This window comes from Octopus sinensis, linkage group LG17, assembly GCF_006345805.1.
Source record: "Octopus sinensis linkage group LG17, ASM634580v1, whole genome shotgun sequence".
Lineage (NCBI taxonomy): Eukaryota > Metazoa > Mollusca > Cephalopoda > Octopoda > Octopodidae > Octopus > Octopus sinensis.
This window is the reverse complement of record NC_043013.1, coordinates 24,041,431-24,060,446: the sequence shown is the minus strand read 5'-3', so window position 1 is coordinate 24,060,446 and position 19,016 is coordinate 24,041,431. Positions and strand designations below refer to the sequence as shown.

The window sequence follows — 19,016 nt, the reverse complement described above, 5'->3', positions numbered from 1 at the left end:
GTGTTAAGTGAAAATGTCTCAGGAAGAAATAGGCAACCAGCCAATGGACAAAGCAGTTAAAATAGATTCAGAATAGATTCATGGACAAGGAAGCTATATTGAACTGTAGACCTGCACACACCAAGCAGACTGACAGACATAACCATTGTAATAATAATAATAATAATAATAGTAGGAGGAGGAAGAGGAGGAGAAGGAAGAGTTGTTTTTAGTAATAGTAGCAGCAGCAATAATATTCCTAGCAGTAGTAGTAGTAGTAGAATTATTATTATTATTATTATTATTATTAGGAGTAGTAGTAGTAGAAGAATTATTATTATTATTGTTATTATTATTATCATTATTATTATTATTAGTAGTAGTAGTAGTAGCAGCAGCAGCAGCAGCAGTAACTGTAAATGATCAAAATAAGTCAAAGCTTTTAATGTCAATCAGTGCACTGCAGCCAGGACTGCATTACCTATTACTATTATTAATATTATTATTATTATTATTATTATTATTATTATTATTATTATATTATTATTATTATATTATTATTATTATTATTAAGCACTGCAGCCACAAGCCAACAATGTTGCTTTGGCAGCTTAGAATTGCACTTTAGACCTGATTTGGCAGTAAAGGTTACCAATCCCTGTTGGTCACCATGGCATATATGAGACGGTGGAGTCGAACGTAGAGTTAAGAAGGGGAGACGCTATCAGCAGACTAAAGATCTCAGAGGAAAAAAAAAAAAAAGAAAAAAGAAACCATTTTAACACAACTTGCTTCTATTCAGTTTTTAATGTTATTAAAAAAAAAGTTTTAGCCGTTAATCTCTTTGCTGTTGCTGATTTTTTTTTGTTCTTTTTCAATTTAAAAACAAGCTTAACAGGTAAGAAAAAAACCTTGCCCTTGACTATGTTTCATTTCAATTTTTTTTTTTTTTTTTTTTTTTTTTTTGTAAATTGTGGTATTTCAAAATCTACGACTTCTGAAGCTTCATCATTTATCATAACACATTATACTGAACCACATTCGGCTAGGAGAAGAAGGAAAGAAAAAAAAAAAAAAGAAAAAGAACAAAAAAAATTCAAATCACCGTTGACCAAAGCGAGTGATATTCAAACAATGAGTGTCTATGATAAAAAAATGAGAAATGAATTTAAAAATGTGTTGATGGCAAATGTACAATTTTAGTTTAACCATTTTGAGGGGGGGAAAAAAAAAAAGAATCTTTTCTATTAAGCAAGTTACAGAATGCCTCAATGAAGTAAATATATGAGCTCTCATGCCATTTTGCTAAGCTTCATGCCGTCGTCTTTGCTACCAGAGAAATTTAGTCCCAAAAGTAGAAAAAGAAGAGCAAAGTTATACTGTAACAGATTTGGCATTCTCTTCATATAGTAGCCTCATTAGCAGGTTCAAACATCAGGCTAGCTACAGGTGACCAATCAATCAGCTCAACATAATGTCTCTCTTAGAAAAGCAACTGCAGTGTAGTCAGACATGTTTTTCATCCCACTCAGGATCCCCCTAGAGCTAGTGGGGGGAACTGTCTTTTAGGATTTTCTCTTTACAAACCGCTGATGCCAAATTATCAGCTGCCACCAGATGAGAAGAAAACTAAATAACACTTGCTGGTAACTTGTCGAACATGTCGGTTTTGCCCGGTTGGACACTTCCTCGGCGCCGTGGTAAAGTTGGATGTTCTGGACATCCATTTGTGAGCAATAGAGTGACACATTCTGGAGAACCAGAACCCCTAGCATACCACAAGGCATTACGACCTTCATGGTCCAGCACTTTGACATTTGCGTTGTACTGAAGAAATAAAGAAAGAAAAATTAGAAACATTTAAGAGTGAAATGTTAGATTTGCTTCAAAACTTTTTTTTTAAAAATGCATTATATGTGACAAATAATTTGTCTTAACATTTTTCTATACAACAGATGGAATCAAAATCTGGTATCAACAAAGGAGATTTATATTCCTATAAAGTATCATAGCTGTAAATGGAATTATAATGAAGATAATGATGATGATAATGATGGACTGTTGATGGCAATAAATGAGGCCTCAGCTGTTAGATTAAATGAGCCGATAATACATGTCATAGATTAAGTGTTCCAGAGACATGTCTACTCTTAATTTTCAGTCAAAATCAGCATCATAGAGTATGGGACAAGGCTGGGCCTTTCAATTACAGACACAGTCCACCTGATGGGCTTCAACATAGTTTCCACTGAACCAATTTCACTCACAAGGCTTGGCTTGACTAAAGACTATGGTAAAATACCTTTGTACAAGATACCAAGTAGTAGTATTAAACATGGGACCTCATCATCTATATATATAAAACTGTAGTTGTGTGAGTGTCTGTCCCCTTCGATTTAGATTCCTAACTACTCCCACATTTTGCGGTGCAGTTTAACCAAATTCGGGTATCTTATAGTCGTGATTCATATCGAGCCCGTCTGAGTATTAGCGCGCGTCTACGATGAGTCTACGATTTTAAAAATAATTTAACATCATTTTTTATTCCATTTTAATGCATAATTTTTCGTGTGTCGATGGCGGCGGAGTTGGCGTCCATGGTCACACCTGCACCTGTTTGCTTCTCCCCCTTCTTCCCTCCCTCGTGAAGCTGTGGGGAAGGGAGTGTAAGGAAATCAACGTCGTAAAGCGTTGTCAAGGAGACCAGCGTTCTTTTAGAACAACGACTTCATGGCTTGAAGACACCAAAACAGAAATGGCTAAGAAAGCCCGAATTGGCATCTACAAGGGAAATAACTCTCTAAAAATGCTTATATAGTTATTTCCCTTACAAACCCGAGCAACGCCGGGCGATACTGCTAGTTATTATTAAATGAATTTCTCAACTATTTGGCCATGTCAGCATCTAGAGAATCCTAAAAGAAGGCTAAATTCTATGTAATTGCTTTAGCTTTACTTCATAAAAATTATTATAATTTTTCATTCTTTTTCTCTTTTATATCTTCTGCCTCTTGGCATGGATTGCCAAAGTCATCTTATTACATTATCACCATTTCTAGTGCTAGCTTATTCAATTTATCTTTTGTTTCAGTTTTGTTTTAAGAATTTTATCTTCAGTCCCCCACCCCCATCCCAACAGCTTCTAGACTAGCATTTCTTTCTCACCATTGCACAGTTCCATTCTTTTTCAAAACAAACATTTACATTTCTGTAGACGCAAGTCTGTCTAACAAGAGATTTACACAGATACACAGAAATTGTACAACAAATGTAATCTCCTTTTAACACATTTTTTATGGGTTTTTTTAAAAACTGTTCATACTACATAGAACTGCCCGTAGCAGCAAGAGTATTCTTAGTAATTACTGCATATATCATTAAACAAATAACATTATTTCATAACCAACATTGTATTTAACATCACTAATAATACAGCTCAGTACCTCTTCTTCTTTCTTTCTGGTATTTGGTTACATTTTCTCTAGATGCACGAGGACAGACATGGCTGGGGTAACTAAGAGGTTTACTTGAGAAGCACGTGGGACCACTTCTACAGTATGAATATTGTTGAGTGATGTCTTCCACTACAATTGCAGGTGACCAATGTCCAGCGAATGGGAAACTGTAAGAAGCTCATCATGTGTGTGTGTTTGTCCCTTTCCCTTTGCACTAATTGTAAGCAAGGTCGATGTCATACAAATAATGTGGAAATATGTGCAGCCATTGAGTTCTTTTATCTTTTACTTGTTTCAGTCATCTTTGAATGTGGCCATGCTGGGGCACCACTTTGAAGGGTTTTAATCAAACAAATTGACTCCAAGATATTATTTCTTAAATCCTGGTACTGATTTTAGCGGTCTCTGTTGCTGAACTGCTAAGTTATGGAGATTTAAACACACTAACACTAGCTGTTGAACAGTGGAGGATGGTGGTGGGGAGCAAACACAGAAACACACACACACACATCTATGACAGGCTTCTTTCAAATCCACTCACAAGGCTTTGGCTGGCATGAGGCTATGGTAGAAGACACTTGTGCAAGGTGCCACGTAGGGGGACTGAACCCAGGACCATGTGGTTGGTAAGAAAGCTTCTTATCACATAGCCATGCCTCCAATGAGTTCTTCATTGTTTGAAGGATTAAAGGAAATAGAAAGAAGTGAGGGTTGGCAACAGGAAGAGCATCCAGCAGTCGATAAATCTGACTTAACAAGTTTTGTCTGATTCATGCAAGTATGCAAATGTGGACACGATGATGATGATGATAATAATGCCTCTTGAGATAACTACACAACAGACATTCAACTGGCAGTGAAATATAATGTGCGGGTGGCACGTAAAAAGCACCCACTACACTCACGGAGTGGTTGGCGTTAGGAAGGGCATCCAGCTGTAGAAACATTGCCAGATAAGACTGGAGCCTGGTGCAGCCTTCTGGCTTCCCAGATCCCCGGTCGAACCGTCCAACCCATGCTAGCATGGAGAACGGACGTTAAACGATGAATAATAATAATAATTCAAATGAGTAAGCTTACCCAAAGAAGTAGTTGGACAAAAACGACATTGCCTAAAGCAGCCGCTATATGCAAAGCTGTACGTCCATCATCTTTGCTATAGGGGGCATTGATATCCTCAGCTCGTGCATGTCCCAAAAGCAAGATAATGTTTCTAATATCTTCTCGGACTAAGGCATCTATCAATTGCTGTAATGAGATTAAGAAATAAAAAATTAATGTAAAAACAATTAACCAATGATTAGCAAGGAATATTTAAATTGTAAAAAATATTTTTGGTGCATTTTTAACTTTTTTAATTATTTTATATAACAAACAATTAAAACACAAAAACAAAATTATTTCAGATAAAGCTTTGGTAGCAGATTGAGTCAAAATAATGAATTGACAAAGTGACAACCTCCCCTGAAGTTAGCCTTTCCTGATGTTCCTAGCATCATTCCCACTGGAATGAATTAAAACTCATAGAGGCCTTAAGCACTTCAAAGATTTTGGTGTCCCCCATATATAATTCAAAATATAAACGATAATAAACCATAAAATAAATTATTTTCCAAAATGAAACAAAACTAACAATAAGCTGGAAAATGATGTTAATTTTTGTATACTTTCACTTTAATTATATTCGAAAAGTTTCCTCCGACTTGTTTTAATTGCTAAGTCTTTGATCAGATCTTCATTATGATACCATGAACACTTCAAAATTATATTTCTAATCATATAAACCACTTCAAATATTATTTTAGCAAGTTTAAAGTGATTTCTTTCGTGCCCCAAACCATTTACTATTTTTGTAGTGTTCCCCCTTGAAGCCCAAAGCATGTGCTCATTTTGCTCAATGGTTAATCCAGCCCTGTATATTCAGCTCATTCTTCTCTATTCACTCAAGGCACACTATCACACAAACTAACATTTCTGAAACAAGCCACATATAGTTTGCCTTTTGTATGTCAGCCAGCTTGTTCCAGACATTTCTCACCAAATACCATTTTTTTTCAATCATTTCAATGACTTCTGGCAAAATAAAGTCTTCAACAATCAAACATTGGCTCAAAATGCATTAGAAGAATTCATCAGTTCCATGATTTCAAAATTCTATGTTACCAGAATAAACAGACTTGTTCCTTGTTGTCAAAAATGTAGAGGTTCTAATGGCTGCTATTTCACATAATAGATTCTGTACTGAGATATATAACTTTAACTTTGATGTTTAAAAGCCATAATTATTTCAGAACTAACTTGTTACTTCTGCTACAACATTCTAGTGCCTCTGAAATAAACTGTGAACTGTCCACAGTCCAAGATCATCCAAGCTTGCTAGTCATCCGCTTCTTGTCATCCTTACTCTAAATCCTCATATTAAACATCTTTTAATAACTGTGATCCTCTGGACAGGCATCAACCTCCAGGTGTTTAAACAAAAGATCAATTTCATCATCTTTGCAAGTCTAGGAAGGCCTACAAAGGGCCTATGCCTATCACTCTTTATTCTCCTGCTTACTAAGCCAAATCAAAAGAAACCAACTTAACAAATTCATCTGTAAATGACATAAAGAAATTGAATTTAAAAATTTTACTAATTAGATATAAAACACACCTGATTGAGGGGGATATCAACATAGGGTGGGGGCGGGAGAAATTCTTTGCACTCATATTTGGCTCGAATCCACTTTTCTCTGTCCTCTCTGAAAAAAGAAATTGAAGGCCTTGAGTAACAATTTTAGCAAATAAAGATTAATAAATTACAATTTTAGAGCTGTAATAATAAGCCTTTGTCAATATGGCCATTTTTAAAACTATATAAATAACATTACCGAGATATATAGAATTATTTCTACAATTGTTAAACTGATGAGAAAATTAAATCGATTAGAATAAAACAAATATTTAGTAAACTGTTTATTTTTCTTACCGAGAGGCATTTACACCAGGTTTGGATCGACCTTTGAGACTTGCTTCCCATACAGAATTCACTATAATGTTGCCAATAGAGGTCATAACTTGAATATGTTCAACTCTGCAACACAAATAAAATGCTTTTTACTCCATTATTGTAGCTGTTTTGATGGTTAAAGTATACAGTTTATTAACAGAATAGTTTTATATAACTAACGATGTGTTAAATGAATAACTCTGTGAGAGCTGTAGAGAATATGGAAGGGGTGTTCTGATTATACCAAAAGGACACAAGTGATTTACATATTTAAATCTTAGCAATTATTAATCAGAACTTTGCTTTTGATTGCATTCTCTTCATCAGTTTTGGGAGAATGACTGAATATTCAAGCATACTCAAAACATATTATCAGATCCATATTTTAAAGTCTGTTTGATTTGTAAGGAAAACTTAAAACCAAGAAAAAATAAAAACAAATATATTTATGCTAACAAAAGTAATAGACAAGTGTTAAATTTTCAGCAGGACTACAGTAATAAAAAACAAAGGAGAATGATTTGTAGAAAGGAAAGGAAATAAAAGACTGCAATACTTTGTAGAATATGAAAATAGAGTCAATATCAAGGGCTGTGGGATCTCATTAATTAGGCTAGCAATTAACAGAAATGTTTATTGCATTAAGTAAACTAGTGGTCAATAGATGTCCTAATCCAAAGACAATGAACTGTTATAAATGCTCGTTTAACTGAGGTTGAATGTTAACAAATCAAATAAGAGTCTTGGTTAAATAAACAATAATGAAAAAGACAGCAGTATATCGTACAAATAGTACAGCCATTATATTTGTGTGTGCATGTGTGCACACACCTTTATTTAGTAATAGCTGATCTAAATATTGATTCGTTAGTTGATTTTGCCAGTCGCGTCTTATATCACACACAGAGAGGTGGGTGGAGAGAGTTAATAGAACTGGTGCAGGGTGAGTGCACATACTAAGAATAGGTGACCAGTGATGAGTAAAGAATGCTACATAAAGTGAGAGAAAAAAAAAAACATCACAGAGGTGGAAAATAAAAAGGAGTGGCACTCGAGCCCCGTGCTAGTAGGGTATTAAGAGCATCATGCAAGTGTGATCGTTGCCAGAGCGGCTATCTGGCCTCCGTGCCGGTGGCATGTAAAAGACACCATTTGAGCGTGATCGTTACCAGCAACGCCTTACTGGCACCTGTGCCGGTGGCATGTGTAAAAGATTTGAGTGAGGTCATTGCCAGTACCGCCTGAACTACTTCTAGTTTTTCTCCATGGAATGTGACGGAAGTTGTTCTCTGCACATTTTCAGTGTTTATTGCTCCTGAGCATCTGCCACATACAAAACCTATCTTCCCAGTTAGCCTTCCTTTGATATTGCTGCACCTCTTATGAGTCCACAGCTTACCCTGGGTACATCTTATATATATATGACTACTAATTTCCCTATACATTACATGTCCATATCATATCAGTCTTTTGCACACTACATCTGATTTCTCTTAGATTTAGTTTTTCTCTCAGTTTATTTATACTTTGTTGCTCATACTCACTAATACAATTTTGTCTTTATTTCCAAGTCTTTCCCAATCCTCTGCATGCAGAGCCCGTATCTCTCTACTATGTAATAAAGCACTTCATAATACAAGCATCATACAAGCTGTCCTTCCATTTGAAGACAAAACATGTTATGAACAGAAGTAATAGCTCCCTGAACTTTCTCCAAGTTGTTTTTAAAATGGTTTTTATTCTTCTAAAACAGTTAACCTGATTGCTAATCTTGAAATTATATACAAAATTTTTTTCAGAGTCATTTAAAAATACAACAGAAAGCTATACTTACGGCCATTCATCTAGATCAAGTGACCGTACTCGAGAGAGGTGGGTTCCAAGGTTCCGATGAATTCCTGAGCATTCAATGCATATAAGAGCACCAAGATTTATACTGGCCCAGTCAGGATCTATAAAAATTCCATCAAGAATATTTGCAGTTATAAGAAATGCAGTTTCATATGAGCAACATATTATTTCTTTAATTAGCGTAAGGTTAATTAAAGGTATTGATTACATAAACACAAACACAACAATGGTCAAAAGTGAATAGCTGCCATCAAAGATTTTGTTTCGCTACCTTTGGGTCTACAAGATAGAAAGCATCTACAATTAACCAAGATCAACAAATATATATTTAACCCTTCAGCATTCATATTATGTTTATTTATTCGCATAGTTTTGAATTAACCATGCATATTGTCTCATAGATTTGAGATTTCAATGATACAACTGTTTATCTTTAGTAGGACATTGTTGGGTAGGTACGATAGGCTGAGCCTGGCTACTTTAAACACAAAACAAGTAGAATATTTGGGCCAGATATAGCTGGTTTAAATGCCAAAGGGTTAAAAGCACAATGTTATATTTTATTCAAATATTTTCTATATCAGTAAGCCTAAAATTATATAAAAATGCTGAATTCATAATAATTCTAAGTAATTTTTAAATGTCTCTTATTGTTTTGAAAGTCTAATCCTCTGCTTGAAAATAAAAATAGCAAATCCAGTGAGATGATTGGAGACACACTGAATTACATTATAAATGCAGGATTCTCTTTTAATCTTTTATACAAAGAAAAGATGTGGTTACCTTATTAGCTACAAAATGATGAGCAATTAAATTATACTTAATTCAAAGTGAAACAGCAGAGTTAGTGAAGGTTTGTATCAGCAAATATTAAAGACAAAAAAATTAAATAAATCAATTTGACATAATGAAGATCATTTTAATGTTTTAGTTAGGCGTCTTCGTCAGACAAAGATGAAACAGATTCAGGATATATTTAATCTTTCTCAGACTGGAATAGTTAGAAATTCCCCGCTTCTTCACAGCAAACTAATTCATCTCATTCTGTCAACTTTTTACACTAGATTCAAAGCAAATAAAAGAAATTTTACTTACTGGTTGCTCCACAATCTGTACAGCAGTTATTTCCTCGCACATTGCGAATAGCCTGAATACTGGCTGGGTCAGTTGCACTGGTATTCTGAAAATAGAAAACGACAAACAAATCAAATCCTAGGAAAAAAGAAAGATGATTGAAAAGGGTTCTTAAGCCTGAAAGAATGTGATTATCTCCATATAAGGAGAAAAGAGGATAGGCAGACAGAGAAAAGATACCCTATAGATCAAAGCAGGGCAGTCTTAAAGAACTTCATGATACTGCTGGTATGTGACTTGGGTCATAATAAAAAAGCCATTTAACCCAAATAATCTGTTAGATGTTATCTGAACTTTTACAGTAAAATGACAGAGGCAGAAAATTCTTGCTACAAACATTATTTTATTCAACAATATCACTGCAATGATTTCAAACAATTCCTTAAGACTATGATGATTACAAGAAATTTGGATTGGCTTTGACACTGATTCTCTTGAAGACATGAATTAAATATCAATTGATAAAATAAAATGAAATCTTAAGAATGAAAACAACAAAAAAGAAAATCTTTATTTTAATTTATTGATAATGGAAATGTAGTTCAACTGTGTATAACGAGTAACCATAGATTTAATTACCTTTGCCTTACAGCTTTCATTTGCCTGGAGACTGGACAGGATCTGTTGTTCAATAGCACTCACCCATTCATCACGTTCCTACAAACAAGGAATGAAATAACACACATAAAATCTGTAATTAAACACAAGAAAGATATTACACAATGAAAGAACAATGAAACTGACAACCATACCTCTACACTCTGAGCTTCGAAATGCCATTGCTTGCTATCAAGTGAAACAATGATAAATTCATAACCATCAGAATCTGGGGGCAAAAAAATAAAAGTATCATCATTGTTTTATCATCCACTTTTTTTTTAATGTTTACAGGAGTCAACAACAAACATTGAAAGGAACATAATAATATTTTTCTCTGTCTCAGATGTGGATAGATTTGAAGGGTTGGGGGTCACTATTTGGTCATTATCTGAGAAAGGATTTAAAATATTATACTGCCAAAAATTAATAATGATTTAGTAAATCCTTCTGTTTCAAACAGCAATGTCCTGCTCATATAATCTCATCAAATGCATGTTAAATGAAGACGAGACGAAGAATATAGAGTTTAAGCATCAGAAATTTGAGAAATGAAGCTGGGAAAGAAAAAGGAGGAAGATGAGAATGAGAGGAAATACTATGCTCATAAGGAAGAATTAGCAGAGAAATTTAAGATTGTGAAATGATTAAATCTAAACGATAAATCATATAAAATTAAATAAGAGAAATCTATGAAGGGGGTTGAAAGAATAGTAGAATAAATGGATAAGTAGATTAAAATCACTAAAACAATTATTAAAAATATCACCTTCATGCTAGGGTCACCCTATTAGAAATAACCATTGAAGAGACACAATTCTAACACTAACTAATCCAACCATGCCAGTTTCCCCTGTGATAGCCACCACCACTGCTGCCACTGCCCCACCTAGGAATAGTAACATAACCAAACTATTTATTGTTCCATGCTGTCATGCGTTTGTTCCATGGCACTACCTGTTGAGGTTTTCCATCATCAAAGTACACGGAACAAGAGAGACAACTGCCAACCTGTTATTGTCAGGTTTCCTTTTGGCTAAATTCTTGCAAACAGGTGTGCTTCCTATTGCCAAACATGTTACAGCATAGGTTGCAGGTATTTGGTCATGTAACTGGCACTGGACAAGTTGGTATCAATACTAAAGAATCCCTTCTTTAAGATATCAGATCTTATTCACAGGAACCGTCCTCTTGCGCTGTGCCTGGCAGAGCCTCACGTTCCCTGCCTCAATGGCTTCCTCTACTTTTTGTAAAATACAATTTTCATGGAGTGAGTGATTTTATTACAGCCCTGAGACTAGAGAGGTTTTTGGTATCAAGATAAAAAGACTGCCTCTATTTGTATCAGTTCTTGTTCACAGTTACTCTGCTGTAATTGTCCACATTGAGGCTTGAAAAGTCCAACATCTCTCTGTTAGTTTATTCAAAACAGAATAAACTGAATTTATCATTTTTCTTGTATGGTTTTTGTATGTTAATTATTAAGGCAAAATAATAACAAAAAAATGCTTAGCACTCACAACTCAATACATGTCCTGTTGTGTCTGGGGAGAGTCATTTTCTTTTTGTGCCTTATAATGTAACACACTCACCGGTAAAATTTATAAGGCACAAAAAGAAAATGACTCTCCACAGACACAACGGAATATGCTTCAACACACAAACTCATATAAAGAATCTTGCAAACCAAATCCAAAAACGAAATATAAATACATATCTATTATTTAACAACAGAAAATACATTCCAAACTGCAGTTGGTGCTGACATATATTCCCAATTATGTTACATGTAAAATGGAAGACACAGCAGAAAAGCAAGGAGTTGTTAGAACTTACCGTCTAACTGACTAGGATCAATACTTTTAAGGCCTCCACTTTTTGCTCGTCTATGTCGTTTCTTCACATTAGGAGTTTCCGTTTTTGACCCTATATTTTTATTATCACCTGATTTTGATAAAAATGAATCCCCAGCATTGCCGTTTGGAATTCCTGAAAAGAGAAAAATGAATAAGAAATGAAGTCTGAAACATTTCTATTAATACATTATTCTAACGTTTCTGTTTCCGTTTTACAAATCTAGAAAGTTCTGCAGAAAGTATGAGATTTCACAGAAGAGAGGATTAGGAAAACAGTTCAATGGCAGATGAAGAGAAAAAAAATAACAAAACCAATAAAAGTTGTTGAAGTAGTAGATCATAAATAAAGAGACAAGTGGCATAGTGGTTAGGGCATTCAGCTCATGACTGTAAGGCCAGGAGTTCAATTCCTGGTAGCACATTGTGTCCTTGTTCAAGATACTCTATTTCTGTTGATCCAGTCCACTCAGCTGGCAAAAATGAGTTGTACTTGTAATTACAAAGGGTCTGCCTCATCACATTCTGTGTTACAATGAAGCTCCCATAGAACTACATTGAGGGTGAACATGCCTGTGGAGTCCTCGGTCACTTGCAGGTTGTTTCACTCATCAGATGAACTGCAACACTTGTTGAAATAACCTACGGTGTGCCAGTTATATATATATATAACTGGCATGCACACACACACACACACACACACACACGTTTTAGTAATAATTGGCAGAAGTTACAGAGTGACTCAAGGGCCAAGAGTTTTGTGAGTTGATGACACATAAAAGGCACCCAGTATACTGTGTAGAGTGGTTGGCAATAGGAAGGGCATCCATTTGTAGAAACCAAGCCAAAACAAACTGGAACCTGGCACAGCTCTCAAGCTTACTAGCGCCAGTCAAACCAGCTAACCCATGCCTACATGGAAACCAAATGTTGATGATGATGATGATGATGATTGAACACAGTAACAGACAAACCATTTGGAAAATATGAATTATCCAGGTGACATTGTAATTGGTTTTATAGTTTGTTCCAGAACAATCCAGCAAAATTCCATTATCACTGGTATATAAATATATGGACCCACCGATTTTAGACTAGTTTGATAAGCATCAATGCATGAAACTCTAAGACTAAAGACACTCTAAGTTTTGCCACATTAATAAAAAAAAAACACACAGACACAGGTATTGAATTCTATTTTTATGTTTACCTCATCAACCCCCTCCCCTCTCTCTCTCTCTGTATGTATCACCTCTTATGAGAATACATAAAAAATACACACACACACATATCCTGACCCCTTATCCACATTCTGGCTCCTTTTTTTTAAAAGAAATTTGCCTTGATTTTTGACATTCTTCCTCATTTGTTTTCCTTTCGCCCAGTGAATTGGATGATAAATTTATATAGTGCCAAGTAACGAATCTTAAGCAGCACATGCACACAAATATGTGTATGTGTATTTATACACACACAAACACACATGTTTATGGAGAGAGGGAGAGAGATAGAAATGTCTAGAAAATATTGGTTTTATCAATAAAAAGTAAACAACTCAGACTTGCCTATTGTATTATGGAGTATAAGCATACAACTAAAGCAAAGGTGTATCTACATAAACTGAAGACAACATTAATATGAATGATTCCTCACAATATCCCTATTCGTAAGAGGTGGGTGTAGGGTGTATTGATTCAATCCCAGTGTATGTATCACTTGTATTTGTTTTACTGAGACAGGATTTGAACATAGTTGAGTGAAGGACAAAACTTGAGTGGAGAATATATTAAGCCTGCTGCCGGACTATATTGGTCGTTTCCAGTGCTTTGATAATATTGATTTCCTTTCAGTAAGAGAAAAAAAAAAAAAGAGTCTTTGGGTGTGTGATTATGGTGCCTGAATCAGTTTCAGTACATCACAGCATTAAGCTAAATAATCATAAAATAAATCTCAACTTCCTAGTTACTCTAACATTATTTATCATAATTACAATGTTGGCGTTAGGAAGGGCATCCAGCTGTAGAAACATTGCCAGATAAGACTGGAGCCTGGTGCAGCCTTCTGGCTTCCCAGATCCCCGGTCGAACCGTCCAACCCATGCTAACATGGAGAACGGACGTTAAACGATGATGATGATGACAACAATGATGATAATGATAATAATGTTTCTAACATTGACACAATGCCACACTTTCATTCTTTGTTTACTGATTTCATTTAATCAACCTCAGTATTTAGCTGGTACTTTATTTTATCAACCCTGGTAGGATGAAAGGTAAAGTTCCTCTCAGTAGGATTAAAACTCACAACATAGAGAACCAGAACGAATATGGCAACACGTTTTGTCTGTTGCTCAAATGTTTTTGCCAATCCTCTAATCATTTCTGACTTGGCTATGATATCAAATATGTATAGAATAACAACAAGTACAAGTCAAGTAATATTGAAGAGTTTGCCGAGGGCAGTTAGGGGAGGACCTCAGTAAGATCCCACTGAAGTGTAGTGAGTAAGTAGGATATATGAAGAGAGAATATCCGAGAATGTGACACGAGGGTGTGTTAGTTAGGATTTTGTTGATAGCATAAATTGATGTCAAGTGTGTACAATAATCCAAAGCACTGAAAGTGAATTTAGAGTTTGATAATGAGTTTTTCCTTTTTTAATGATTACTGGAACATTACACACAATCTTGTTTCATAGTTACTCCTCCTCTTCTTTTACCCAACCCCTAAACAAAGAAAGCCTCTGAATATACAAATACACAGGAAAACAAGTGCACCATGTCAATGTAAGGAGCTTAAAGATGGTTCAAGGAATTATTAACAGAATAAGGGACCAATGAAGAACTGTATAATGAGCATGTGGAAAAAGCAGTCAGGGTGATACAAACAAGGCAACATAATGCAGAGGGAAAATTCATGGAATATACAGAGAAAAATAATATAAAGAATATTAGAGAAAATTAGGTTAGACAAAAAAAAAACAAAAAAAACAAAACAAAACAAAATGCAAAAACAAAAAGAAACAAAATGAAAAGTGAATTTTAGTTCAATTTATCTCATAAAGTTAAACGTATAAAGATTTAAGACACATGCAAATTAAAAATACAACAAATACATAAAAAAAGTGAATAATATTACTATACTAACTGTAAAAGAGAAAAGTTATAGTTTACTTTTGTGAGTCATATCGTAGGAATATTATACTCTACTAGTTACATTATAACTACTATTTCCTGTATACTAAGGAAATGCTTAGTAATATAGGAATGGGGTAAACATTAGTGGACAACTTTCTATATACATTAATGGAGATGAAAGCAGACACTTTTTTTTTATCTCAACTAGTTTGCATAATTTAATACTTATATGACTAAATATCAACTATTTCAAATAATGGAATAATTTTATGCCACGAAGCTGGACACAGTTCTAATGGGATTCTGTTTGAATGACTGTTTTACATCAGTTTGTTAACTTGTGTGTACATGCAGATGTTACAATGAAATGCCACCAGAATATATCAAAAACATGGTGAGACGGAGTCATTAAATATTCTTTACAACCTAATTTAATAAAACAATCATTTATTTTTACAAGGAAAAACACTTCCATCCAGTAAGTTTTCTCCAAGTTTGTCATACGCCCAAACACACACATACATGCACTGTTCAATGCCCCTTTTAACTTCAGACAATATAGTGTTACTCAAGAGAAATTTGGCTGTTACCTTTAACATATTGAGCAACCGCAGAGAGGTTTTCTCTTTGACAATTTAAAACAAACTGGTGGGTTGTTGTCATTAAGTCTTACATCAACCATGATTGACTAAATCTATGATGAAGGACATTCCACTCATGACCAACACATGACTCTGTATATCAGAAATCACATTGTCCAATATAACCTTTATTTAAGCCAGTAGGGTGTAACTGGACAGAGATCTGGCACGACAATTTCCCAGGAGATTGAACACTAAGTAGAAAAAACTCCTTTTTGGAACATAACACCTGCCTCCATACACTGACACCACTTTTAATGAGAGAAAACATCATTAGGAAATGGTAGAGCAACAGCAGCAGAAAACGGTGCTCTCCATCTGACATTTTTGATTTCATTCCTTCAGTGAAAAGGAGCATTCAGGTAAGAGGTAGGTCAGCTCAAAGGTATGCCTTAGTTAGGGAAGTTATTGTAGGTGGCCAAGGGAGCGGTGGGGACAGACAAAATTTGGACTACACATAAGGTTTTACACGTTGATAGAAAACTAGCAATATTTTAAATGAAGAGAGTTAGCTGATTGCTTCGGCTCCAGTGCTCAACTGGTACTTAAAATTTTAACAACCCCAAAAGGAGGAAAGGCAAAGTTGACCTTGGTAGAATTAGAACTGAGAATGTAATTTGTCAAAAGAACTGTTACAAAGCATTTTGTCAGATGTGCTAACAACTCTGCCAGCTCACTGCACATAAGCTCTGTTATAATAAGGATATTTCTGGAATCGGTTACTATTAAATTACCAAAGAAACAATGAAACCAATACTGAACAACTCATTAGATCCTCACATTTCTCTTTCCATTTCAGAGAAGTAGTGTTTTTCATATACAGATGGTACTGACCCAAATGTTAAAACTAATTTCAAATTCTGGCACAAGATCAGCAACTTAGTGGGAGGGGATAAGTCAACTCCATAACACCCCCCACCCAGTACTCCACTGGTACCTATTTTATCAACCCTGAATGGATGAAAGGCAAAGTCAACCTTGGTGGAATTTGAACTCAAAGCACGAAGACAGATGAAAGGCTGCTAAGCATTTTGCCCAGCTTGCTGGCAATTCTGCCAGCTCACCTTCTTCATCCCAATGTTAATACAACAGAATTTGTTTGGTTTTCTTTCATATTTGATTTAATCATTAAAATTGATTGTCATATTAAGATTGAGATCACAATATTGAAAGTGATTGTTCAATTAAAAAACAACAAGCAAACTGTACTGAAAGAATACAGTGAAGAAGAATTATTGTGAATGTTTTGAGAGCAGAAAGAAATAAAGAAAAATATAAAATAGTTAAATTAAGATGCAAATTGATTAAATGCCTTCAAAAACAAAAAAAAAAGTCAACTTGGAATTGCCAGCTAAACACTTCGCTACGAAAGAGCAATCTTAGATAAGAAGTAACAACCCTAGGGTGTGTGTGTGTGTGTGTGTGTGTGTATATACACACACACACACACACACATATATCCATACATATAGAGTAGTTCAATTTGAATGGACTGACACATTTTAGAGTGAGGGTAATTTAGCGCTGCAACACATTGATGTTTCATGTGGTAAAAGGACTATAACTAAGGACCCAAACTGCATCACAGATACAGCTCATTGTCAAATCCTCGTCATCACCATTTAATGCCTGTTTTCCATACTGGCATGGGTCGGATGGTTTGACATGAAGCTGATAAGCCTGGAAAATGCACCAAGCTCCATTTTGTCTGTTTTGGCATGGCTTTTTATGGCTGGCCAATGCCCTTGCTAATGCCAACCACTTTACAGAGTGAACTGGGTGCTTTTTATGCGGCACCAGCACTGGCAAGGTATCAATTGACTTGCAAGACAAAGACCCTTTGAGAAGTGGAGAGTACTGGAGATGGTCGTTTTGTGCCTGGTGATAAGAGATTTGAGCATGACAGAAAGAGTTGTCTTACCATAGAGGAGATATATGTTTACCACAGGGAGAGAGAGAGAGAGAGAGAGAGAGATGGTGGTGGTGGTAATGTGCTAAGATGTCATCTTAGTTTCTCAGACATGACATCTAATTGTATTGGAGTTAACTGTACCCTAGGAGATGAGGATGCAGGAGATACAAAGGAGAGGAAGGGAATCAGGTGTCAAGAATTGGTAGAGGACTGCCATAACAGTTGGTGGAGAACCAGGAGCTTGCCACTGGAAGCGGGTAGTCAAGGGGATCACAAGTCATTCCCTGAGTAAGGCCTATGAAGGCATGGGCATTAGAGAAATGAACGAAAGAAGAGCCATGAAGAACAACATAGAGGCTGCTAAGAAAGCTCCTAGACGGCTCTAGGTGAAAAGAGATACTTGGAAAGGTCAACAGATTGACACCTGGACACAGGCCTAGACTTGATAAACTTAGGTTGAATTGCCTGGATGAGGGTACATGTTGTAAGACCTGACACACCTACTGATACTCCAGGATTCAACACTGACCATTGTGTCCAAGTAATGCATCTGTAGATATATAGAGAAGTGTCCATAAAAGAGGAATAACATTATTCAATAAACAAAAATTGATAACCCAAATCTGAAACTGTGTACTGAAGTCAATATGATTGACTAAAAGAACTGTTGAAGCCAGTGCTCCAGTATGGCTGTAGCTAAATGACAGTGACTAGTTTGACAAAGTAGAAAGTGTGAAGGGAAGAATACTGGTACCAGCTTTAAGAATAAGAATGTTCTTAGAGACATTTCGGTATAGAAGGGAATGAAAAGAAATATGTCTGAAATATATGTGAAAAAGAATCCAAATATTTAAAGATGGCTTGAGAAGAGGAGAGATGGTCATTTCTCTACTCATTATTTTGAAGTGATTTCTGATGGTGACGAAGCATTGCTGTTGGATATTAGTCAGCAGGAATTTCAAAGCTTTGCAACCACAATTTTTCAAGCACTGATTCCTCCCTTCTTTTCTGGTGATTCATTTCAGAAAGTAAAGATTCATGAGATGAGGAAAATCAGGGAGAAATCTTAAGATAGTGAAGACATGTGTTATGTTTTGATGTTTTCAATCAGGCAAGGCAAAGTATTACACAAGAGGCTTTCGGTTATGAGTCCCAATAATGAAGAAATGGCCAGAAGAGCTGGAGAGTAAAAGAGCAACAACCGTAGAGTATAGGATTGGAAGGAAGGAAAAAAACGGTTCAGTGTGTGGAGAGAGGAAGGCAGGGTCAGGCAATCTGCAATACAAATTGCATATTTTTTGAATTTGTAAAAAGGTTTCAGCTTCTACACTGCTAGATCTACATAAGCAGAATGGAGGAAATAAGAAAAAAAAAATCATGATGATGAAACGGCTGATGACCTCACTGCAAAAACTGCAGTGATCAAATATCGAAATGCCAAATAAATAAGGAACACTAGGTTG

General features: G+C 35.4%; 1 protein-coding gene across 18 annotated transcripts in view; it reads right to left on the bottom strand.

The window, feature by feature from the left end:
- Positions 1-855: 855 nt before the first annotated feature.
- Positions 856-19,016, bottom strand: part of LOC115220684 (arf-GAP with GTPase, ANK repeat and PH domain-containing protein 1) — a 220,308-nt gene continuing 202,147 nt past the window's right edge. For 16 of the 18 annotated variants that reach the window (XM_029790803.2, XM_029790808.2, XM_029790807.2 and 13 more), the window contains 9 exons: positions 11,845-11,997; positions 10,164-10,237; positions 9,991-10,068; positions 9,373-9,457; positions 8,261-8,378; positions 6,406-6,510; positions 6,091-6,178; positions 4,515-4,682; positions 856-1,806 (listed from right to left, as the gene is read on the bottom strand). In XM_029790803.2, coding sequence (XP_029646663.1) covers positions 1,609-1,806; positions 4,515-4,682; positions 6,091-6,178; positions 6,406-6,510; positions 8,261-8,378; positions 9,373-9,457; positions 9,991-10,068; positions 10,164-10,237; positions 11,845-11,997 — 1,067 coding nt within the window. In that variant the 3' untranslated portion in view covers positions 856-1,608. The remainder of the gene's footprint in view (positions 1,807-4,514; positions 4,683-6,090; positions 6,179-6,405; positions 6,511-8,260; positions 8,379-9,372; positions 9,458-9,990; positions 10,069-10,163; positions 10,238-11,844; positions 11,998-19,016) is intronic. The other 2 variants (XM_029790806.2, XM_036510437.1) reach the window with 1 other exon arrangement.